At 43.3% G+C, this 27,234-nt stretch overlaps 1 protein-coding gene across 4 annotated transcripts in view; it reads right to left on the reverse strand.

Annotated features, from left to right (window-relative positions):
* The window catches only part of smyd1a (SET and MYND domain containing 1a), a 43,637-nt gene extending 24,210 nt beyond the window's left edge, over positions 1-19,427 (reverse strand). Inside the window, exons 1-2 of one of the 4 annotated variants that reach the window (XM_079814723.1) lie at positions 19,148-19,427; positions 6,166-6,342 (exon numbers count right to left, since the gene is read on the reverse strand). In XM_079814723.1, the coding sequence (XP_079670849.1) occupies positions 6,166-6,342; positions 19,148-19,284 (314 nt within the window). In that variant the 5' untranslated portion in view covers positions 19,285-19,427. The remainder of the gene's footprint in view (positions 1-6,165; positions 6,343-19,147) is intronic. The other 3 variants (XM_079814724.1, XM_079814726.1, XM_079814725.1) reach the window with 3 other exon arrangements.
* Positions 19,428-27,234: the final 7,807 nt, after the last annotated feature.

The raw sequence follows: 27,234 nt of genomic DNA on the forward strand, positions 1-27,234 counted from the left end.
ATCGATATGTCATCCTCAATAAACCCGTCTCCGGCATGATGACTCCGATTGTTCGAATATTACAATTTAATAATTGTTAAATCTATATGTCATCCTCAATAAACCCGTCTCTGGTGTGATGACTCCGATTTTTCGAATATTACAATTTAATAATTGTTAAATCGATATGTCATCCTCAATAAACCCGTCTCTGGTGTGATGACTCCGATTTTTCGAATATTACAATTTAATAAGTGTTAAATCGATATGTCATCCTCAATAAACCCGTCTCCGGCGCGATGACTCCGATTGTTCGAATATTACAATTTAATAATTGTTAAATCTATATGTCATCCTCAATAAACCCGTCTCCGGCGTGATGACTCTGATTGTTCGAATATTACAATTTAATAATTGTTAAATCGATATGTCATCCTCAATAAACCCGTCTCCGGCGTGATGACTCCGATTGTTCGAATATTACAATTTAATAAGTGTTAAATCGATATGTCATCCTCAATAAACCCGTCTCCGGCATGATGACTCCGATTGTTCGAATATTACAATTTAATAATTGTTAAATCGATATGTCATCCTCAATAAACCCGTCTCCGGCATGATGACGCCGATTGTTCGAATATTACAATTTAATAATTGTTAAATCGATATGTCATCCTCAATAAACCCGTCTCCGGCATGATGACGCCGATTGTTCGAATATTACAATTTAATAATTGTTAAATCGATATGTCATCCTCAATAAACCCGTCTCCGGCATGATGACTCCGATTGTTCGAATATTACAATTTAATAATTGTTAAATCGATATGTCATCCTCAATAAACTCGTCTCCGGCATGATGACTCCGATTGTTCGAATATTACAATTTAATAAGTGTTAAATCGATATGTCATCCTCAATAAACCCGTCTCCGGCATGATGACTCCGATTGTTCGAATATTACAATTTAATAATTGTTAAATCGATATGTCATCCTCAATAAACCCGTCTCCGGCATGATGACTCCGATTGTTCGAATATTACAATTTAATAATTGTTAAATCGATATGTCATCCTCAATAAACCCGTCTCCGGCGTGATGACTCCGATTGTTCGAATATTACAATTTAATAAGTGTTAAATCGATATGTCATCCTCAATAAACCCGTCTCCGGCATGATGACTCCGATTGTTCGAATATTACAATTTAATAATTGTTAAATCGATATGTCATCCTCAATAAACCCGTCTCCGGCATGATGACTCCGATTGTTCGAATATTACAATTTAATAATTGTTAAATCGATATGTCATCCTCAATAAACCCGTCTCCGGCATGATGACTCCGATTGTTCGAATATTACAATTTAATAATTGTTAAATCGATATGTCATCCTCAATAAACCCGTCTCCGGCATGATGACTCCGATTGTTCGAATATTACAATTTAATAATTGTTAAATCTATATGTCATCCTCAATAAACCCGTCTCCGGCGTGATGACTCTGATTGTTCGAATATTACAATTTAATAATTGTTCAATCGACACATCATCCTCAATAAACCGTCTCCGGCGTGATGACTCGGATTGTTCGAATATTACAATTTAATAATTGTTAAATCGATATGTCATCCTCAATAAACCCGTCTCCGGCATGATGACTCCGATTGTTCGAATATTACAATTTAATAATTGTTAAATCGATATGTCATCCTCAATAAACCCGTCTCCGGCATGATGACTCCGATTGTTCGAATATTACAATTTAATAATTGTTAAATCTATATGTCATCCTCAATAAACCCGTCTCCGGCGTGATGACTCTGATTGTTCGAATATTACAATTTAATAATTGTTCAATCGACACATCATCCTCAATAAACCCATCTCCGGCGTGATGACTCCGATTGTTCGAATATTACAATTTAATAAGTGTTAAATCGATATGTCATCCTCAATAAACCCATCTCCGGCGTGATGACTCCGATTGTTCGAATATTACAATTTAATAAGTGTTAAATCGACACATCATCCTCAATAAACCCGTCTCCGGTGTGTTGACTCCGATTGTTCGAATATTACAATTTAATAATTGTTAAATCGATATGTCATCCTCAATAAACCCGTCTCCGGTGTGTTGACTCCGATTGTTCGAATATTACAATTTAATAAGTGTTAAATCGACACATCATCCTCAATAAACCCGTCTCCGGCGTGATGACTCCGATTGTTCGAATATTACAATTTAATAAGTGTTAAATCGACACATCATCCTCAATAAACCCGTCTCCGGTGTGTTGACTCCGATTGTTCGAATATTACAATTTAATAATTGTTAAATCGATATGTCATCCTCAATAAACCCGTCTCCGGTGTGTTGACTCCGATTGTTCGAATATTACAATTTAATAATTGTTAAATCGATATGTCATCCTCAATAAACCCGTCTCCGGTGTGATGACTCAGATTGTTCGAATATTACAATTTAATAATTGTTAAATCGATATGTCATCCTCAATAAATCCGTCTCCGGTGTGTTGACTCCGATTGTTCGAATATTACAATTTAATAATTGTTAAATCGATATGTCATCCTCAATAAACCCGTCTCCGGCATGATGACTCCGATTGTTCGAATATTACAATTTAATAATTGTTAAATCGATATGTCATCCTCAATAAACCCGTCTCCGGCATGATGACTCCGATTGTTCGAATATTACAATTTAATAATTGTTAAATCTATATGTCATCCTCAATAAACCCGTCTCCGGCGTGATGACTCTGATTGTTCGAATATTACAATTTAATAATTGTTCAATCGACACATCATCCTCAATAAACCGTCTCCGGCGTGATGACTCGGATTGTTCGAATATTACAATTTAATAATTGTTAAATCGATATGTCATCCTCAATAAACCCATCTCCGGCGTGATGACTCCGATTGTTCGAATATTACAATTTAATAAGTGTTAAATCGATATGTCATCCTCAATAAACCCATCTCCGGCGTGATGACTCCGATTGTTCGAATATTACAATTTAATAAGTGTTAAATCGACACATCATCCTCAATAAACCCGTCTCCGGTGTGTTGACTCCGATTGTTCGAATATTACAATTTAATAAGTGTTAAATCGACACATCATCCTCAATAAACCCGTCTCCGGTGTGTTGACTCCGATTGTTCGAATATTACAATTTAATAATTGTTAAATCGATATGTCATCCTCAATAAACCCGTCTCCGGCGTGATGACTCCGATTGTTCGAATATTACAATTTAATAAGTGTTAAATCGACACATCATCCTCAATAAACCCGTCTCCGGCGTGATGACTCCGATTGTTCGAATATTACAATTTAATAAGTGTTAAATCGACACATCATCCTCAATAAACCCGTCTCCGGCGTGATGACTCCGATTGTTCGAATATTACAATTTAATAATTGTTAAATCTATATGTCATCCTCAATAAACCCGTCTCCGGCGTGATGACTCTGATTGTTCGAATATTACAATTTAATAATTGTTCAATCGACACATCATCCTCAATAAACCGTCTCCGGCGTGATGACTCGGATTGTTCGAATATTACAATTTAATAATTGTTAAATCGATATGTCATCCTCAATAAACCCATCTCCGGCGTGATGACTCCGATTGTTCGAATATTACAATTTAATAAGTGTTAAATCGATATGTCATCCTCAATAAACCCATCTCCGGCGTGATGACTCCGATTGTTCGAATATTACAATTTAATAAGTGTTAAATCGACACATCATCCTCAATAAACCCGTCTCCGGTGTGTTGACTCCGATTGTTCGAATATTACAATTTAATAAGTGTTAAATCGACACATCATCCTCAATAAACCCGTCTCCGGTGTGTTGACTCCGATTGTTCGAATATTACAATTTAATAATTGTTAAATCGATATGTCATCCTCAATAAACCCGTCTCCGGTGTGTTGACTCCGATTGTTCGAATATTACAATTTAATAAGTGTTAAATCGACACATCATCCTCAATAAACCCGTCTCCGGCGTGATGACTCCGATTGTTCGAATATTACAATTTAATAAGTGTTAAATCGACACATCATCCTCAATAAACCCGTCTCCGGTGTGTTGACTCCGATTGTTCGAATATTACAATTTAATAATTGTTAAATCGATATGTCATCCTCAATAAACCCGTCTCCGGTGTGTTGACTCCGATTGTTCGAATATTACAATTTAATAAGTGTTAAATCGACACATCATCCTCAATAAACCCGTCTCCGGCGTGATGACTCAGATTGTTCGAATATTACAATTTAATAATTGTTAAATCGATATGTCATCCTCAATAAATCCGTCTCCGGTGTGTTGACTCCGATTGTTCGAATATTACAATTTAATAATTGTTAAATCGATATGTCATCCTCAATATATCCGTCTCCGGCGTGATGACTCAGATTGTTCGAATATTACAATTTAATAATTGTTAAATCGATATGTCATCCTAAATAAACCCGTCTCCGGCATGATGACTCCGATTGTTCGAATATTACAATTTAATAATTGTTAAATCGATATGTCATCCTCAATAAATCCGTCTCCGGCGTGATGACTCAGATTGTTCGAATATTACAATTTAATAATTGTTAAATCGATACGTCATCCTCAATAAACCCGTCTCTGGTGTGTTGACTCCGATTGTTCGAATATTACAATTTAATAATTGTTAAATCGATATGTCATCCTCAATAAATCCGTCTCCGGCGTGATGACTCCGATTGTTCGAATATTACAATTTAATAATTGTTAAATCGATATGTCATCCTCAATAAATCCGTCTCCGGCGTGATGACTCAGATTGTTCGAATATTACAATTTAATAATTGTTAAATCGATACGTCATCCTCAATAAATCCGTCTCCGGTGTGTTGACTCCGATTGTTCGAATATTACAATTTAATAATTGTTAAATCGATATGTCATCCTCAATAAACCCGTCTCCGGCATGATGACTCTGATTGTTCGAATATTACAATTTAATAATTGTTAAATCTATACGTCATCCTCAATAAATCCGTCTCCGGTGTGTTGACTCCGATTGTTCGAATATTACAATTTAATAATTGTTAAATCGATATGTCATCCTCAATAAACCCGTCTCCGGCATGATGACTCTGATCTTTCGAATATTACAATTTAATAATTGTTAAATCTATACGTCATCCTCAATAAACCCGTCTCCGGCATGATGACTCTGATCTTTCGAATATTACAATTTAATAATTGTTAAATCGATATGTCATCCTCAATAAACCCGTCTCCGGCATGATGACTCTGATCTTTCGAATATTACAATTTAATAATTGTTAAATCTATACGTCATCCTCAATAAATCCGTCTCCGGTGTGTTGACTCCGATTGTTCGAATATTATAATTTAATAATTGTTAAATCGATATGTCATCCTCAATAAACCCGTCTCCAGCGTGATGACTCTGATCTTTCGAATATTACAATTTAATAATTGTTCAATCGATATGTCATCCTCAATAAACCCGTCTCCGGCGTGATGACTCTGATCTTTCGAATATTCCGATCTATTATGACCTCTGACCTGTAAAGTTGCCAGAATAATAATCATACGCTGTTTGTTAATTGGCCAGAGGAGAACTGCCCCCCCGACTGAGCCTGGTTTCTCCAAGGTTTATTTTCCTCCATTCTGCTCCTGATGGGGTTTGGGTTTCCTCTGGCATGTGTTGCTCAGTTGGGGACACTACATGTTCAACTAAATATCCAAATAAATCTAATTATTAAACTAAATTAACCATAGCAACTAAATTACTGATCTAATTACTGATCTAAAGCCCACATTGTCACTGTATGATAACTGAAATGAGCTGATGACATCACCGTTTTCTCCGGAGCGGCTATACGGCTGAATACAATTATGCTGCATTATTTTCCTGTTTAACACTGTGAATCTGCTTTGAAACAATCTGCATTGTTAAAAGCGCTATATAAATAAAGTTGACTTGACTTGACTAATAATACAATAATTAATACAAACACTCAAGCGCTACATTGTTCCAGCATCATCACAGCACGTAAACATGTTACATTTCAAATGCTTTTTTTATTGTGACATTCTAAAGGTCGGAGGATCACATGACTGGACTCACCGCACGTTCTCATTGGGGGCTTTTCCCGCCTTCCTGATGGCGGAGCATTCCTGCTTGTGTTCGTCCCAGGCGGCGCGCTGGCATGTGCGATCGCAGTAATGCGCAAACTTACACTGCGCACAGCGATGAGGGCTGGGCTGCCGGCGGAAACAGCTGTGACACACCTGCAGAGAGAGACTGAGAGAGACAGGACACACACCTGCTTTAGTGACACACCTGCAGAGAGAGACTGAGAGAGACAGGACACACACCTGCTTTAGTGACACACCTGAAGAGAGACAGAACGAAACAAATGTCCATGAGTATTCCCAGCCTTTGTCTCCAATCACAGCCTCAGGTGTTTCTGAGTTTGATGCCCAGAGATGCTCAACCTTATATAGACAGGTGTGTGCCTTTCCTCATCATGTCCAATCAGCTGAACTGACCACAGGTGGAGTCCAGTCGAGCTGCAGAAACATCTCAGGGATGATCCGTGGAAACAGGAGCACCTGAGCTCAATGAATGTCATGGCAAAGGCTGGGAATACGTGATCGTCTTTTATTTTTAACAAATTTGCAAAGATTTCAAACAAACGTCTTTCACGTTTTCATTCTGGGATATTGTTTGTAGAATTGATGAAAAAAAGAATGAATTTAATCCATTGTGGAATAAAGCTGCAACACAACAAACTGTGGAAAAGTGAAGCTCTGTGAATACTCTCCGGATGCCCTGTATATACACTCACCTAAAGGATTATTAGGAACACCTGTTCAATTTCTCATTAATGCAATTATCTAATCAACCAATCACAAGGCAGTTTCTTCAATGCATTTAGGGGTGTGGTCCTGGTCAAGGCAATCTCCTGAACTCCACACTGAATGTCGGAATGGGAAAGAAAGGGGATTTAAGCAATTTTGAGCGTGGCATGGTTGTTGGTGCCAGACGGGCCGAGTATTTCACAATCTGCTCAGTTACTGGGATTTTCACACACAACCATTTCTAGGGTTTACAAAGAATGGAGTGAAAAGGGAAAAACATCCAGTATGCGGCAGTCCTGTGGGAGAAAATGCCTTGTTGATGCTAGAGGTCAGAGGAGAATGGGCGACTGATTCAAGCTGATAGAAGAGCAACTTTGACTGAAATAACCACTCGTTACAACCGAGATCTGCAGCAAAGCATTTGTGAAGCCACAACACACACAACCTTGAGGCGGATGGGCTACAACAGCAGAAGACCCCACCGGGTACCACTCATCTCCACTACAAATAGGAAAAAGAGGCGACAATTTGCACCAAAATTGGACAGTTGAAGACTGGAAAAATGTTGCCTGGTCTGATGAGTCTGGATTTCTGTTGAGACATTCAGATGGTAGAGTCAGAATTTGGCGTAAACAGAATGAGAACATGGATCCATCATGCCTTGTTACCACTGTGCAGGCTGGTGGTGGTGGTGCAATGGTGTGGGGGATGTTGTCTTGGCACACTTTAGGCCCCTTAGTGCCAATTGACCTATCGGTAAGCCCCGCCCCCCTTAGTTACTGTTGCTAACTCGGACAAACAAAAGGAGTTGCTATATCTTACAACGTACAGCTGTCAGTGTGAAAACCTTATCCCAAGATGTTTTTGGACACAGAATGTAACGTATACCCCGTCCGAATGATGGCTGTGGCGGAGGGGGCGTGGTTCTGCGAAGTCTGTAGCGGGAGCGAGGAACTACGGAGACGAGCAGTGAGTAAGTAGGTCAAGTGCAGATCACTAACACCTGTGTCTGATTCCAGTGATTGGCGTGGAGAGACCGTAAAAGCCGCTGCTTGGAGGGAGAGAGTGAGAGAGACTGTGGCTGCGTCCCAATTCGCCTACTTATACTACGTCCTAAAAGTATGTACTCTTTTTGTGAAGAAAAAGTACATACTTTTGAGTGTGTAGCAGAAGAGTATGCAAGCTTTGGGACATACTACTTCGTCATCTTTAACGGACTCTGTTACGTGCATCCCGTCACTGTTTAAACTGCCCTGTCAATCATCGTCACAGTTCAAATCCCCCACTTTCAATTTAATTTCCTACCGTATCGGAGAGAAATGTAGTCGCTCGTTGATCTGCCTTTCGTGGGTCTTTAATGCAGAGACTCCTCTCATGTGTTTGCAAAGTTAATGGCCAAACGTATCATTACAAAAGTTCTCAATGCTGCTGAAGGAGAAATATAATGTGGATAATATTGAATAAATATATTTTCGTCAGGTTAAATACTGATAATTGCTCACTCAAACCACTTTATCTAATCCTCTCCACTTAACCGTCAGACTCGCGTAACCGTCATGTTTGTAGTTTTTTTAAACACTCTTTATCCGCGTTTGTAGTTCTAATCGAATCCTCGTCCATCTCGCAATGGGTTGTGGGCAATATCAGCCGTAGAGTGCGCATCGATCTGCACTTCGGATTCTGACCGGAAATAGTAGACCATCCGGGAATCTTTGGAATACTTTTTTCAACATACTAAGATTTGGGACATACTAATTCTTTTTTCGAATACTATTTAGTACAGATAGTATGCGAATTGGGACGCAGCATGTGACTGGGACTGCAAACGCCTGCATATCACTGCCAGAGTTCAGAGAACGATATTGAGTTTGAGAGCAACGTTGTCTGTTGTGATTAAATGTTTTGAGTTTGAACGCCCTCGTGCGTGTTACAGTTTGAGGATCGTGAGATCAATAAAGAGTGCAGTCCCAGTTACGCCGACCCCGTCTTCTTCCTTCCCGCATCTACACGAACATACATCACACTGGTGCCGAAACCCGGGAAGGGAGAAGAGTGCCGCCGCTATGCAGACCCCGCCAAAGACGCCGCTTGCGGACCTGGTGTCATCGCTCGCCGGTCTTCACCAACAGACCCATGAAGATCTGCTGGCCGTGAGGGCCGAACAGGACAAACGTTTTGAGGCCCTCATTCGCGCCCAGCATGAAGACCGCGAGCTGTTCCGGAGCTGGATGGTCCGGGAGATTCCGGCCACCCCCCTGTCTACAACCGACTCGGCCGCCACCATCCACCTCTCGAAGATGGGCTCCGAGGATGATCCGGAGGCATTCATCGACCTCTTCGAGAGGTCCGCCGAGTCCCGGGGGTGGCCCCGGTCGGACTGGCCAATGCGGCTCCAGCCGCTGTTGTCTGGAGAAGCGCAGGTAGCCGCACACCAACTGCCAGTCCAGAATCTCCTGGACTATGAAGACCTGAAGCGCGCCATCTTACAGCGCCGACCCTTCACCTTCGCGCACCAGCTCCGGGACTCGTGCCGCAAGTGGCTGATGGCCGACGGTGGCGACGTCGAGGGAATCATCGACCGTGTGGTTCTGGAGCAGTTCATCGCGCGGCTTCCCCAGAAGACCGCGCAGTGGGTCCAGTGCCACCGCCCGACGTCGCTAACCCAGGCCATCCAGTTGGCGGAGGACCACATGGTGGTGTGCCACGGGGTCGGCGAGCCCTTACCATCCGCGTCTCTCTCTGTCTCTCTCCCCCCTTTTGTTTCTTCCCCTTCTCTCCCCAAGCCTGTTCCCCTTCCCAGGTCGCGTGGGCTGTTGCCGCCCAGACCAGCCCCAAGGTGGAGGACGGGCGGTCCCAGCGATCCGGCAGCACCCCCCCGCCCGCTCCAGAGGGGAGGGGCGACCATCTCGGATCCCTACGCCTCCCCCTCTGGCTCAGCGCTCTCTCCACGCCAATCACAGGATCTACTTCCAGCCACTAGGGCGGCGGGGAAGCCTGGGCCGGCTTGCTGGCGCTGCGGGGATCCGGGACATTTCATCGACCGCTGTCCCGTCATGGAGGTCGGGACACTGGTCTGGGTCCCCGACGCTCCACAAGCCGCCCCCGATCAAGCTGGGCTGTACCTAATTCCTGTGAGTATCAAGGGGGGTACGTATCAGGCATCGGTCGATTCGGGTTGTAACCAGACCTCTATCCACCAAAGCCTGATTCGCCCTGAGGCATTGGGTACCGGCCGCACGGTTACGGTGAGGTGTGTGCACGGGGAAGTGGTGAAATATCCGTTGCTGCCCGTGGATATTCTATTTAGGGGTCAAAAGCATAGTGTGGAGGTGGCAGTTAATCCGCACCTCCGGCATCCGCTAATTTTAGGGACCAATTGGACAGCCTTTAATGAATTGTTGGGTCATTTGTGTGCGGGTGCTTCTTGGGGTAAACATGTAAACCGGAAAGAGTCGGTTGCTCAGGTGGGAGAGGTGGATTCGGGACCTCTGGGAGCTGTTCCGGGGGAACAGAGCTGTCTTGAGATGCCCGTTCTCACAGACCGCGATGATTTTCCCCTGGAACAATCCCAGGATGAGTCGCTTAAAAATGCGTTCACGCAGGTCCGTTCCATCGACGGCCACCTCCTCCACCCTGACCAGCCGCTCTCTTATCCGTATTTTTGTATTTTAAAGGATAGGTTGTATCGGGTGACCCAAGACGCCCAGACAAAGCAGAATACAACCCAGTTGTTAATACCTAAAAGCCGCCGGGAAATGCTTTTCCAGGCGGCTCATTCCAATCCAATGGCCGGGCATTTAGGTCAAACGGCCACCCTTAACCGTCTAATGGCCCGCTTCTTCTGGCCGGGCATTCACGAGAATGTACGCAGATGGTGTGCGTCTTGTCGTGAATGTCAGTTGGTGAATCCACCGGCCACCCCAAAAGCACCATTGTGCCCACTCCCACTAGTGCAGGTCCCCTTCGAGAGAATTGGTATGGACCTCATCCGGCCATTAGAACGGTCAGCACGCGGGCATCGCTTTGCATTGGTCTTGGTGGACTATGCAACGCGATACCCGGAAGCAGTCCCGCTCCGCACTATTTCGGCGAAAAGTGTTGCGAGCGCTCTGTTTTCCTTAATCTCCCGGGTGGGAATCCCGAAAGAGATTCTCACCGATCAAGGCACGGCGTTCATGTCACGAACGATTCGCGAACTTTACGAGTTGTTGGGCATTAAATCGATTCGCACCAGCGTCTATCACCCACAAACAGATGGTTTGGTGGAACGCTTTAATCGCACTTTGAAATCCATGATTCGTAAGTTCGTTCACGAGGACGCCAAAAATTGGGATAAGTGGCTAGAACCTCTGTTGTTTGCTGTTCGCGAGGTCCCGCAAGCCTCCACGGGGTTTTCCCCCTTCGAGCTTCTTTATGGGCGCCAGCCTCGGCGGGTGCTGGATGACCTTAGGGAGGCTTGGGAGGACGGACCTTCCGCGAGTAAGAATGAAATTCAGTATGTCCTGGACCTGAGAACAAAACTCCACACTTTGGGGCGGCTATCAATGGAGAATTTGTTACAGGCTCAGGACAGACAACGACAGCTTTACAACAGAGGGGCTAGGCTTCGTCAATTTGCACCGGGAGATAAGGTGCTTGTATTACTCCCTACTAGGGATGAAACGATTACCGGTTTCACGATAAACCACGATAAAATTTTGTGACGGTTAGTAATATCGTATAAAATTTAATTATCATTAAAACCGCGTGTGATTATCACGATTGTGAAAACTCGCGGTAAATCTTGTCCAGTCAGCGTCAGTGTGACGCAGCGCACCGCTGTTTTCTGAATGAGAAGAAATGGAAGAAGGCAGTGACAGCACTCGGGGGATTGTTCAGCCTCTAAAAGGACCAAATCTGAGGTGTGGTCATATTTTGGTTTTTACAAAAGTCCTGAGGGAAACTTAATCTAAGATGGTCACCTTGTCTGCAGAACATGCCAGAAGAAAGTCGCTGTAATAGGGAAAACACTTCAAAACTAGGAACGCAAGGCAAGTGGACTTTGACCTCAATACCAAAACTACGTCTTGGAAATAATAACGTGAAGCGAACGAACAAGTTCAGACAAGACTAGGGTGACATTTAAGGGATAATATTCAGGGCTTGACATTAACAACCGCCATTTGCGGGTATAATTTCGGCTGCACACTATAGTCACTCTGGCTGTTGAACTTAGTCTTCTCAAAAGCCGTCTGTTATAATCGCGTTGCGCATTATAACCACTCGCACGTGTTTATATTGAGTTTATGAATGCAATGTCTCATAATCAAAGGCGTTCAGAGCGCGCGCCGCGCTCACTCGCTGAAATCTGCACTCAAAGCAGAGATAAACGTGCGATGTACGCAGGAGATTCACTCATCATACTGTGTTGGACTGTTTTTGTTCTATTTCAGCAGCGAAAATAGTTTTAAAACACACAGCAGAACCACAGCGCATCTGATATGACTGGCATAACGCTGGCGAATTTAGGGACCGTCTCTAAAGTTACACACAACATTGGTAACGTTATACACGTTTCTGACTTCAATAGCATTTGAAGAGAATGACAGTCATAAAACTGACTGTAAAGTGATCATTTAGGTGTCAGGTATGATGCACACATTTTGATATTTAATAAAATAAATGTCAAATCATATGGAAATATGGATATGCATTATTTCACTAGGATACTGTTTGGGCTCTAACACAAAACATGCTAGATTTAAATGCATCATTGCTGAACACTGATGAGAATATTGCTTGAGAATATATTCACAGAGATAATATTAGAGATTATATTTACGACAAATTATTATTATTTATGCATTATGCGTTGCTATTGACGACGGCCATTAAGGAAGGAAATCCCACAGAATCTAGCTTAAAAAAAGTGCATAGAGCTGCTTTAGTTATTTGTTGTTTGTTGAATTTCAAATATAAAACTTGTTGAAATTTTTTAAGTGTGTGAATCTATTCTTTTTGAATACTTTCATCTCGTTTGAACAAAACCGTGATAATATTGATAACCGTGATAATTTGGGTCACTATAATCGTGATGTTAAATTTCCATACCGTTTCATCCCTACTCCCTACTTCCACTTCTAAATTACTCGCAAAGTGGCAAGTACCCTTTGTGGTCACACGGCGAGTCGGTGATCTCAACTATGAGGTAGTGCGCTCAGATAGGGACGGAGCACGTCAAATATACCACCTCAACCTTTTAAAGAAATGGTCGGAGGCGGAGTCAGTGTTGCTTGCGACGGTGGTGAGCGGAGAAGATGATCTCGGGCCAGAGGCGGTTCAAAAGCCTCAATCACTCGCTCTGGCCCCGGGGGGGGATCATCTCTCGCCGTCGCAGCTCACTGACGTTAAAACATTGCAAGCAGAGTTTGCTGACGTGTTCTCGCCCCTCCCTGGTCGCACGGACCTCATTCAACACCATGTTGAGACAGAGCCGGGCGTGGTGGTTCGCAGCCGGCCCTACCGTTTACCTGAACACAAAAAAAAAGTTGTTCAGGCGGAATTAGAGGCTATGCTGGATATGGGCGTAATAGAAGAGTCCAGCAGCGACTGGGCGAGCCCGATAGTTTTGGTCCCAAAACCTGACGGCTCGGTTCGGTTCTGTGTGGACTATAGAAAAGTGAACGCGGTGTCGAAATTTGATGCGTACCCAATGCCAAGGGTGGACGAATTGCTTGATCGGCTAGGAACCGCTCGCTTTTATTCTACGCTGGACTTGACCAAGGGATATTGGCAGATCCCCTTGTCACCAATGTCCAAAGAAAAGACCGCTTTCACCACGCCGTTTGGATTACACCAATTTGTCACCCTTCCTTTCGGCTTGTTCGGGGCTCCCGCGACCTTCCAGCGTCTGATGGACAGGATTCTCCGGCCGCATGCTGCATATGCTGCTGCGTACTTGGATGATATTATCATCTACAGTGCGGACTGGCAGCGGCATATGCAGCACCTGCGCGCTGTCCTGAAGTCGCTGAGAAGGGCGGGGCTCACGGCCAACCCAAAGAAGTGTGCAGTTGGGCGGGTGGAAGTAAGATATCTGGGCTTCCACTTGGGTCATGGACAGGTGCGTCCCCAAATTGACAAGACTGCAGCCATTGCAACCTGCCCACGGCCCAAGACCAAAAAGGAGGTTAGACAGTTCCTGGGGCTAGCGGGATATTATAGAAGGGTTGTACCTAATTATTCGGACCTCGCTAGCCCGCTGACTGATCTAACTAAAAAGGAGGTACCAGATACAGTTCAGTGGACGGAGCGGTGCCAGCAGGCTTTCACCCAGATAAAGGCTGCTCTGTGTGGTGGGCCGCTCTTACAAGCTCCTAATTTCTCTCTCCCTTTTTCTCCCTTTTGAGTTTGAGAGCAACGTTGTCTGTTGTGATTAAATGTTTTGAGTTTGAACGCCCTCGTGCGTGTTACAGTTTGAGGATCGTGAGATCAATAAAGAGTGCAGTCCCAGTTACGCCGACCCCGTCTTCTTCCTTCCCGCATCTACACGAACATACATCACAATGGCCAAACTTAAGAGCTGAACAAACAAAGCATAAGAAGAGCGCATTAACGTCTGATTCACAAACTCTCTCTCTCTAGCCCTCTCTCCGTGGCATTACCATTAACATACACAGCAAATTACACAAAAACACTCACAGTAAACAAACATATACACAGACCATATGCTTTTCGGGGCTGCAGTTAATAATATAGATACTTTGTATCTGCAAAACAACTCCGATAAACTGCGTGCGAGCTCTTCGTTTCACTACCCGTGGACTATAACACCCGTCAAAATATGAGTCCTCCTTAGTAGGACAGATATTGCGGACCTTTAAACATATCTAAACTCACAGAACTAAAATAAATATGGTGAGAGATTAATTTGGAAGCGATTTACATATCTCAATGCAAACGGGAGAAGCCTCTTGTTACGATCGCAGATGATAACATCCAGGATCAACACTGTTCATGTACCGTAAGATTACATAAATTCACATTTAATCAGTTTAATATGGAGAGATGCACTGAAATGTAGACCTTCGCGTTACACCGCTGCATGAGAACAGTTAGTTATAGTTAGTCGGTTTGTACATTAGCAGGGAATTACTAACTTTAATAGTAACTTAATGAGAGTGTGACAAACAGAAAATCCTCTCAGGATCCCTGGAATCAGTGTTGCAGTTCCTCAGGCACGACATTTACCATTTTTGTAGCATAAACACCATCAAACTGATGAGAGCTTCGGATTTTCCAATGTTTCTCTATGGCGCTGAAACCTAAAGATGTCCGAGTTCCGGTCCCAGCGCAACTGATACTCAACTGCCATTGGCTCATCGGCTTTCGATGGGAGGGGCTTACGATAGGTCAAATTGGGCATGGTTTAAATGCCACGGCCAACCTGATCATTGTTTCTGCCCATGTCCATCCCTTTATGAGCACCATGTCCCCATCCTCTGATGGCTACTTCCAGCAGGATAATGCACCGTCACAAAGCTCCAATCATTTCAAACTGGTTTCTTGAACATGACAATGAGTTCACTGGACTAAAATGGCCCCACAGTCTCCAGATCTCAACCCAATAGAGCATCTTTGGGATGTGGTGGAACGGGAGCTTCGTGCCCTGGATGTGCATCCCACAAATCTCCATCAACTGCAGATGCTCTCCTATCAATATGGGCCAACATTTCTAAAGAATGCTTTCAGCAGCTTGTTGAATCAATGCCACGTAGAGTTAAGGCAGTTCTGAAGGCCAAAGGGGTCAAACACAGTATTAGTGTGTGTTCCTAATAATCCTTTAGGTGAGTGTATGTGCTAATATGCCGTATGACATCACTACTCGGATAAAGGGACATATATGTGCATATATTACATGTCCGTATGGGCTGGGTGTCCATGAGACCAATAAAGATATTTACTTTCTGCTGTGATCATAAAGCCGAGGATCCTCTGGTGTCACTGTACACGCTCAGAAACATCCCTTCATGTGACTTACATAACTGTCTATTTTAAGAAGACGTGACCGAAGACTGATGTCATGAACGCACTGTCCAGGTGAACTCTTTGTGTTGACGCTCATGTGTGTCCAGAAGGTCAAAGGTCGCGAGCTCTGTGTGTTTCTGCAGGGCAGACGCTTGCACAGGCTCGTGGCTTTTTATGGCGGTGAAGCGGAGGCCGTGTCACATGAGAGAGGAATCTCAGAAACGGCCTGAGCTCGAGCCAAAGACTCGTGTGGACTAACTAACACACACATCTCCACTTTCACTGCAGGAACACATGAAACGGTCCCAATCCCAGCTCTTATCCTGTAGGATGTGTCTGAACTAAACCCTCTTCAGGCTGATGTGATGCTGCTTTCCATCATTCACACACCAATTACACATACACACATTATAAAGGGTGACCGTTGGAACACTGGTGAAGATAACAGGTCTTTAAAACATTATTATATACAGTCACACCTTCAACATCTTCCCATCATCCTCAGTTTATTCACTAAAACATGAGCAGAACTCAGAGTTAAACTGACTCAGTTGTGATAGAAAGGGATGTAATGGATCACAATCGACCAATCAGCTGTTAGATTTAAGAACACAATCAGATAATACCAGTTTAGCTCAACCTATGAGAAAGCAATGCTTCATTTAGTTCAGTCTGTGGGGTCAAAGGTCACATTAAAGAACACACACTTCAGCAGAACACGCTCAGCTCAAACATCAGAACTCCTCACACACTCGAGGAACATCACATGTGTGTGTGGAGCAGTTCTGCTTTAACTGTACGTCCTTCATGCTACGCTTCAGTCTGGCATTCGTCTAATGTTTTTTAAATGTTGTTTCAGAGCATTCAGAAAACATTCAAAAGTAACATTCCCTTAACGTTTGAAGAATGATACAATGTAACGTTCCCATAAAGTTTGAAGAATGATACAATGTAACGTTCCCATAACGTTTGAAGAATGATACAATGTAACGTTCCCATAACGTTTGAAGAATGATACAATGTAACGTTCCCATAAAGTTTGAAGAATGATACAATGTAACGTTTGAAGGATGATACAATGTAACGTTCCCATAACGTTTGAAGGATGATACAATGTAACGTTTGAAGGATGATACAATGTAACGTTCCCTTATCGTTTGAAGGATGATACAATGTAACGTTCCCATAACGTTTGAAGGATGATACAATGTAATGTTCCCATAGCGTTTGAAGGATGATACAATGTAACGTTCCCATAATGTTTGAAGGATGATACAATGTAACGTTCCCATAACGTTTGAAGGATGATACAATGTAATGTTCCCATAGCGTTTGAAGGATGATACAATGTAACGTTCCCATAATGTTTGAAGGATGATACAATGTAACGTTCCCATAACGTTTGAAGGATGATACAATGTAACGTTCCCATAACGTTTGAAGACTGACACAATGTAACGTTCCCATAACGTTTGAAGGATGATACAATGTAACGTTCCCATAACGTTTGAAGGATGATACAATGTAACGTTCCCATAACGTTTGAGGAGTTATACAATGTAACGTTCCAAAAAAGTTTGAAGGATGATACAATGTAACGTTCCCATAACGTTTGAAGGATGATACAATGTAACGTTCCCATAACGTTTGAGGAGTTATACAATGTAACGTTCCCATAATGTTTGAAGGATGATACAATGTAACGTTCCCATAATGTTTGAAGGATGATACAATGTAACGTTTCCATAACGTTTGAAGGATGACACAATGTAACGTTCCCATAACATTTGAAGAATGACACAATGTAACGTTCCCATAACGTTTGAAGGATGATACAATGTAACGTTCCCATAACGTTTGAAGGATGATACAATGTAACGTTCCCATAACGTTTGAAGGATGATACAATGTAACGTTCCCATAACGTTTGAAGGATGATACAATGTAACGTTCCCATAACGTTTGAAGACTGACACAATGTAACGTTCCCATAACGTTTGAAGGATGATACAATGTAACGTTCCCATAACGTTTGAAGACTGACACAATGTAACGTTCCCATAACGTTTGAAGGATGATACAATGTAACTTTCCCATAACGTTTGAAGGATGATACAATGTAACGTTCCCATAACGTTTGAAGGATGATACAATGTAACGTTCCCATAACGTTTGAAGACTGACACAATGTAACGTTCCCATAACGTTTGAAGGATGATACAATGTAACGTTCCCATAACGTTTGAAGGATGATACAATGTAACGTTCCCATAACGTTTGAGGAGTTATACAATGTAACGTTCCAATAAAGTTTGAAGGATGATACAATGTAACGTTCCCATAACGTTTGAAGGATGATACAATGTAACGTTTCCATAAAGTTTAAGGAGTTATACAATGTAACGTTCCCTTAACATTTGAAGAATCACACAATGTAACGTTCCCTTAACGTTTGAAGGATGATACAATGTAACGTTCCCATAACGTTTAAGGAGTTATACAATGTAACGTTCCCTTAACATTTGAAGAATCACACAATGTAACGTTCCCTTAACGTTTGAAGGATGATACAATGTAACGTTCCCATAACGTTTGAAGGATGATACAATGTAACGTTCCCATAACGTTTGAAGGATGATACAATGTAACGTTCCCATAAAGTTTAAGGAGTTATGCAATGTAACGTTCCCTTAGCATTTGAAGAATGATACAATGTAACGTTCCCATAACGTTTGAAGAATGACACAATGTAACGTTCCCATAACGTTTGAAGGAGGATACAATGTAACGTTCCCATAACGTTTGAAGAATGATATAATGTAACGTTCCCATAACGTTTGAAGAATGATATAATGTAACGTTCCCTTAACGTTTGAAGAATGATACAATTTAACGTTTGAAGAATGCTAACGTTCACACAACCAAGATAAAAACACATGTGCCCCTATGCATTGCTAATGACTTCATTTGGACAACTTTAAAGGAGATTTTCTCAGTAAATGTTCAGAGAACGTTTTTATAACATAATGTGAACGTTGGTAAAACGCTCTTAGAACATATTTTTGTTTGCTGTTATGTTCGTGACGAGACCAACGATTATTTTGTGCAGATAAATCCATCCTTCATGTCTAAAGAGCAGAATAGCCAGCTCTGATCAGCTCAGGTGATCCCCTGTTCTACTACAGCCGGTGTCAGAGCAGGATCTCTTCAGTGAGATGTTCCCGATCCGCTGATCTTACCTGTCGAACACCACCGCGGCGAAGCTGGCCTCGGCGAACACCACGTCTCCGGCGGACAGAGGCTGGGTGAGGCGCAGACCCCGGCCCTTCTCTCCGGCCGAGAACACTTCCACAGGGTCCTGCTTCTCCACCGTCATGCTGACACCGACTGAGGCACAGACGCCGTTCCCAGAGCTTCCTGCCCTGCCGGCCCAAAAATAGAGCGGAGAGGAGAGTTACTGCTGCTGGCATGAAGGAGGAGTATTTCTGTCCATCAGCTGCGCCTGCTCATCACCACACCGAACATGAGCCGAGCTCATCATCTTTATGATCTCTGAATACGGGTCATGTCATCGTGTTCATCTCGTCTAATATTAAAAATTGTGTCATTAATGACTGAGCCTCATGTGGTTGGACACCCGTCAGACCTCCGTTCATCTTCAGACACAAATGAAGATATTTTAGTGTAAATCTGATGCTCTGAAAGGCCTCCATTGGCTCAACTTTACACTCTCAAGACCCTTAAAAGACACTAAAGACTAAAGTTACAAAGTCCATCTCACTACAGCGGCTCTACAATAACTTTATGAAGACGAGAATAGTTTTAGTGCGCAAAAAAAACCTAAATAACGACTTATATTGTGATGACGATTTCAAAACACGGCATCATGAAGCTTCGAAGTGTTATGAATCAGCGAGTCGATTCAGCGGTTCAGAGCGTTATGAATCAGTGAGTCGATTCAGCGGTTCAGAGAGTTATGAATCAGCGAGTCGATTCAGCGGTTCAGAGCGTTATGAATCAGCGAGTCGATTCAGCGGTTCAGAGCGTTATGAATCAGTGAGTCGATTCAGCGGTTCAGAGCGTTATGAATCAGCGAGTCGATTCAGCGGTTCAGAGCGTTATGAATCAGCGAGTCGATTCAGCGGTTCAGAGCGTTATGAATCAGTGAGTCGATTCAGCGGTTCAGAGCGTTATGAATCAGCGAGTCGATTCAGCGGTTCAGAGCGTTATGAATCAGCGAGTCGATTCAGCGGTTCAGAGCGTTATGAATCAGCGAGTCGATTCAGCGGTTCAGAGCGTTATGAATCAGCGAGTCGATTCAGCGGTTCAGAGCGTTATGAATCAGTGAGTCGATTCAGCGGTTCAGAGCGTTATGAATCAGTGAGTCGATTCAGCGGTTTGGATCGCCAAAGTCACGTATTTCAGCAGTTTGATACGCGATCCGAATCACGAATTGACTCGCTGATTCATAACGCTCTGAACTGCTGAATCGACTCACTGATTCATAACGCTTCGAAGCTTCATGAGGCCGTGTTTTGAAATCGTCATCACTATATAAGTCGTTATTTAGGGTTTTTTGCGCACAGAAACTATTCTCGTCTTCATAAAGTTATTGTAGAGCCGCTGTAGTGAGATGGACTTTGTAACTTTAGTCTTTAGTGTCTTTTAAGGGTCTTGAGAGTGTAAAGTTGAGCCAATGGAGGCCTTTCAGAGCATCAGATTTACACTAAAATATCTTCATTTGTGTCTGAAGATGAACGGAGGTCTGACGGGTGTCCAACCACATGAGGCTCAGTCATTAATGACACAATTTACATTTTTGGGTGAACAAACCCTTTAAAGAGGATCTGTGATGTTGAGCAGCTCTTCTCTATCAGTGTTTCTGAACTCCTGGAACATCTTGAGTTTTCTTCCGGGAACCAACACGTCACAATACTCCTCATTATAATAATTCATGAGCAGAATAAAGGGGCGGGGCCTGGTTGAGTTAGTTAGTCATGTGTTGAAACTGCTGGTTATAGTAAGGGGCGCCAATCACAGCACACTGCTCCAGCCGACCAATCAGAGCACAGTGTAGTTTTCGGCCGGTTTGAACACCTGCGCTTTATCTTTTAGTGGATAATTCTGTAATAAAGTGGTTTTCAGTGTAAGCTCAATACTTCAGATGACCATCTTCACCCCACCATCATATATTAAACTCATCTCTTTCATAAAAACATATTATACGCTGGACAATTACTATTAGATAACTAAAATTATTTTCTATAAATATTTTACTATATTACTGTACACTGTAAAAAAAATTCAGGTCTCCAATTGAACATTTTCTAGTGGCCGATCACTTCTACATTTTTCAGTTGGCCAAATAGAATTTCTGTGAATTGATGCAATTTAATTCAATTAAAATTCAGGAAATTCAATTTGGCCAACTAAAAAATTTTGATGTGATCGGTCACTAGAAAATGTTCAATTGGAGACCTGATGTACTGTTAAATGTATAATGTTTTTAATTTAAATCAGTTTTATATTTAGTTTTACTTAAATCTATTTAACAGATTAATAGCATATTTTAATTTTTTTTATTATTATTATTTAGTGTCCTGTGGTCAGACGTTCTCAGGAAGGATTGGGGAACAGCAGCTCTGTGAGTTTACATCAGAGGTGTGTGTGTGTGTGTGTGTGTGTGTGTGCGTGTGCGTGTGCGTGTGCGTATGTGTGTGTGTGTGTGTGTGTGTGTGTGTGTGTGTGTGTGTGTGTGTGAGAGAGTGTGTGTGTGTGTGTGTGAGAGAGAGAGTGTGTTTGAGAGTGTGTGTGTGTGTGTGTGTGTGTGTGTGTGTGTGTAAATCCAGAGCTTCCACACTTGATTGATTTTCGGAAAAAGTGCCATCGCTCCAAAGAGCTGCGAATGTTTCATCATAAAGTTTCCAGGAGGAGTGAGAACAGAGACACTGGATTCCATCAACACACACACACACACACACACACGCACGCACACACACACACACACACACACACACACACACACACACACACACACACACACACACACACACACATAGAAGTGACTGTAAGAAAACAGCTAAAGCATTGAACATCCCCATTTCCCCCATCAGGGCAATAATTAAGAAGTTCCAATCAAATAAAGAAGTTCTGAATCTGACGTGTGTGTATATCGTGCTAATGGAGGAGAGTTTCAGTGGCCAAAGACTCTCCAAGATCACAGATGGAGAATTGCAGAGGAGTCTTGGGGTCAAAAAGCCTTAAAAAATCACCACATGTTGTTTGGGAGAGATTCAAGAAAAATCCTCCTCGCTCATCCAAAAACAAACTCCAGTATATTCAGTTGTGAGACACGACTGGAAATTAAACCGGGACCTGGTTCTGTGGTCAGATGACACTATAAATCAAGCATTTTAGCAGCAAACACACCAGAGGGGTTTGGTGCAAACAGGGATAAAAATGCCATGCCCACAGTTAAAAATACAACTGGATCTTTAATGTTGTGGGCCTATGTTTCTTCTGGAGGTCCTGGACATCTTCAGAATCATAGTTTCATGGCTTCTAGCAAATACCAACAGATAAAACATCAAAACCTGACGGCCTCTGCTGGAAATCTTATAATCTTCCCTCAGGACAACAATCCAAAACAAACATCAAAATCAACACACAAATGTGTCTCTGAGCACAGAATGAAGCTTCTGCCAAAGTAATCTCAGTCCCTGACCTGAACCCTATAGAAGATGAGTGATGATGACCTGACCCCTATAGAGAATGAGTGATGATGACCTGACCCCTATAGAGAATGAGTGATGATGACCTGACCCCTATAGAGAATGAGTGATGATGACCTGACCCCTATAGAGAATGAGTGATGATGACCTGACCCCTATAGAGGATGAGTGATGATGACCTGACCCCTATAGAGGATGAGTGATGATGACCTGACCCCTATAGAGGATGAGTGATGATGACCTGAACACTATAGAGAATGAGTGATGATGACCTGACCCCTATAGAGGATGAGTGATGATGACCTGACCCCTATAGAGGATGAGTGATGATGACCTGACCCCTATAGAGAATGAGTGATGATGACCTGACCCGTATAGAGAATGAGTGAGGATGGCCTAACCCCTATAGAGGATGAGTGATGATGACCTGACCCCTATAGAGAATGAGTGAGGATGGCCTGACCCCTATAGAGAATGAGTGAGGATGGCCTGACCTGACCCCTATAGAGAGTGAGTGAGGATGGCCTGACCCCTATAGAGAATGAGTGATGATGACCTGACCCCTATAGAGAATGAGTGAGGATGGCCTGACCTGACCCCTATAGAGAGTGAGTGATGATGACCTGACCCCTATAGAGAATGAGTGATGATGACCTGACCCCTATAGAGAATGAGTGATGATGACCTGACCCCTATAGAGAATGAGTGAGGATGGCCTAACCCCTATAGAGGATGAGTGATGATGACCTGACCCCTATAGAGGATGAGTGATGATGACCTGAACACTATAGAGGATGAGTGATGATGACCTGACCCCTATAGAAAATGAGTGATTATGACCTGACCCCTATAGAGAATGAGTGAGGATGGCCTGACCCCTATAGAGGATGAGTGATGATGACCTGACCCCTATAGAGGATGAGTGATGATGACCTGACCCCTATAGAGGATGGGTGATGATGACCTGACCCCTATAGAGGATGAGTGATGATAACCTGACCCCTATAGAGAATGAGTGAGGATGACCTGACCCCTATAGAGGATGAGTGATGATGACCTGACCCCTATAGAGAATGAGTGATGATGATCTGACCCCTATAGAGAATGAGTGAGGATGGCCTGACCCCTATAAAGGATGAGTGATGATGACCTGAACACTATAGAGGATGAGTGATGATGACCTGACCCCTATAGAGAATGAGTGATGACGACCTGACCCCTATAGAGAATGAGTGAGGATATCCTGACCCCTATAGAGGATGAGTGATGATGACCTGAACACTATAGAGGATGAGTGATGATGACCTGACCCCTATAGAGAATGAGTGATGATGACCTGACCCCTATAGAGAAAGAGTGATGATGACCTGACCCCTATAGAGGATGAGTGATGATGACCTGACCCCTATAGAGAATGAGTGATGATGACCTGACCCCTATAGAGAATGAGTGATGATGACCTGACACCTATAGAGGATGAGTGATGATGACCTGACCCCTATAGAGAATGAGTGATGATGACCTGACCCCTATAGAGGATAAGTGATGATGGCCTGACCCCTATGGAGGATGAGTGATGATGACCTGAACACTATAGAGGATGAGTAATGATGACCTGACCCCTATAGAGAATGAGTGATGATGACCTGACCCCTATAGAGAATGAGTAAGGATAGCCTGACCCCATAGAGGATGAGTGATGATGACCTGAACACTATAGAGGATGAGTGATGATGACCTGACCCCTATAGAGAATGAGTGATGATGACCTGACCCCTATAGAGGATGAGTGATGATGACCTGACCCCTGATGATGACCTGACCCCTATAGAGAATGAGTGAGGATAGCCTGACCCCTATAGAGGATGAGTGATGATGACCTGAACACTATAGAGAATGAGTGATGATGACCTGACCCCTATAGAGGATGAGTGATGATGACCTGACCCCTATAGAGAATGAGTGATCATGACCTGACCCCTATAGAGAATGAGTGATGATGACCTGACCCCTATAGAGAATGAGTGATGATGACCTGACCCCTACAGAGAATGAGTGATGATGACCTGACCCCTATAGAGGATGAGTGATGATGACCTGACCCCTATAGAGAATGAGTGATGATGACCTGACCCCTATAGAGGATGAGTGATGATGATCTGACCCCTATAGAGGATGAGTGATGATGACCTGACCCCTCTAGAGAATGAGTGATGATGACCTGAACCCTATAGAGGATGAGTGATGATGACCTGACCCATATAGAGGATGAGTGATGATGACCTGAACCCTATAGAGAATGAGTGAGGATGGCCTGACCCCTATAGAGAATGAGTGATGATGACCTGACCCCTATAGAGAATGAGTGATGATGACCTGACCCCTATAGAGGATGAGTGATGATGACCTGACCCCTATAGAGAATGAGTGATGATGACCTGACCCCTATAGAGAATGAGTGATGATGACCTGACCCCTATAGAGGATGAGTGATGATGACCTGACCCCTATAGAGGATGAGTGATGATGACCTGACCCCTGTAGAGGATGAGTGATGATGACCTGACCCCTATAGAGGATGAGTGATGATGGCCTGACCCCTATAGAGAATGAGTGATGATGACCTGACCCCTATAGAGAATGAGTGATGATGACCTGACCCCTATAGAGGATGAGTGATGATGACCTGACCCCTATAGAGAATGAGTGACGATGACCTGACCCCATAGAAAATGAGTGATGATGACCTGACCCCTATAGAGAATGAGTGATGATGACCTGACCCCTATAGAGAATGAGTGATGATGACCTGACCCCTATAGAGGATGAGTGATGATGACCTGACCTCTATAGAACATGAGTGATGATGACCTGACCCCTATAGAGAATGAGTGATCATGACCTGACCCCTATAGAGAATGAGTGATGATGACCTGACCCCTATAGAGGATGAGTGATGATGACCTGACCCCTATAGAGAATGAGTGAGAATGGCCTGACCCCTATAGAGGATGAGTGATGATGACCTGACCCCTATAGAGAATGAGTGATGATGACCTGACCCCTATAGAGGATGAGTGATGATGACCTGACCCCTATAGAAGATGAGTGATGATGACCTGACCCCTATAGAGAATGAGTGATGATGACCTGACCCCTATAGAGAATGAGTGATGATGACCTGACCCCTATAGAGGATGAGTGAGGATGGCCTGACCCCTATAGAGAATGAGTAAGGATAGCCTGACCCCTATAGAGGATGAGTGATGATGACCTGACCCCTATAAAGGATGAGTGATGATGACCTGACCCCTATAGAAGATGAGTGATGATGACCTGACCCCTATAGAGAATGAGTGATGATGACCTGACCCCTATAGAGAATGAGTGATGATGACCTGACCCCTATAGAGGATGAGTGAGGATGGCCTGACCCCTATAGAGGATGAGTGATGATGACCTGAACACTATAGAGGATGAGTGATGATGACCTGACCCCTATAGAGAATGAGTGATGATGACCTGACCCCTATAGAGAATGAGTAAGGATAGCCTGACCCCTATAGAGGATGAGTGATGATGACCTGACCCCTATAAAGGATGAGTGATGATGACCTGACCCCTATAGAGAATGAGTGATGATGACCTGACCCCTATAGAGAATGAGTGATGATGACCTGAACCCTTTAGAGAATGAGTGATGATGACCTGACCCCTATAGAGGATGAGTGATGATGACCTGACCCCTATAGAGAATGAGTGATGATGACCTGACCCCTATAGAGGATGAGTGATGATGACCTGACCCCTATAGAAGATGAGTGATGATGACCACACCCCTATAGAGAATGAGTGATGATGACCTGACCCCTATACAGGATGACCTGACCCCTATAGAGAATGAGTGATGATGACCTGACCCCTATAGAGGATGAGTGATGATGACCTGACCCCTATAGAGGATGAGTGATGATGACCTGACCCCTATAGAGAATGAGTGATGATGACCTGACCCCTATAGAGAATGAGTGATGATGACCTGACCCCTATAGAGGATGAGTGATGATGACCTGACCCCTATAGAGAATGAGTGATGATGACCTGACCTCTATAGAGGATGAGTGATGATGACCTGACCCTTATAGAGAATGAGTGAGGATGGCCTGACCCCTATAGAGGATGAGTGATGATGACCTGACCCCTATAGAGGATGAGTGATGATGACCTGACCCCTATAGAGGATGAGTGATGATGACCTGAACCCTATAGAGGATGAGTGATGATGACCTGACCCCTATAGAGGATGAGTGATGATGACCTGACCCCTATAGAGGATGAGTGATGATGACCTGAACACTATAGAGGATGAGTGATGATGACCTGACCCCTATAGAGGATGAGTGATGATGACCTGACCCCTATAGAGGATGAGTGATGATGACCTGACCCCTATAGAGGATGAGTGATGATGACCTGAACACTATAGAGGATGAGTGATGATGACCTGACCCCTATAGAGGATGAGTGATGATGACCTGACCCCTATAGAGGATGAGTGATGATGACCTGAACACTATAGAGGATGAGTGATGATG

The sequence above is a fragment of the Gobio gobio genome (genome assembly GCF_949357685.1).
Source record: "Gobio gobio genome assembly, chromosome: 4".
NCBI lineage: Eukaryota > Metazoa > Chordata > Actinopteri > Cypriniformes > Gobionidae > Gobio > Gobio gobio.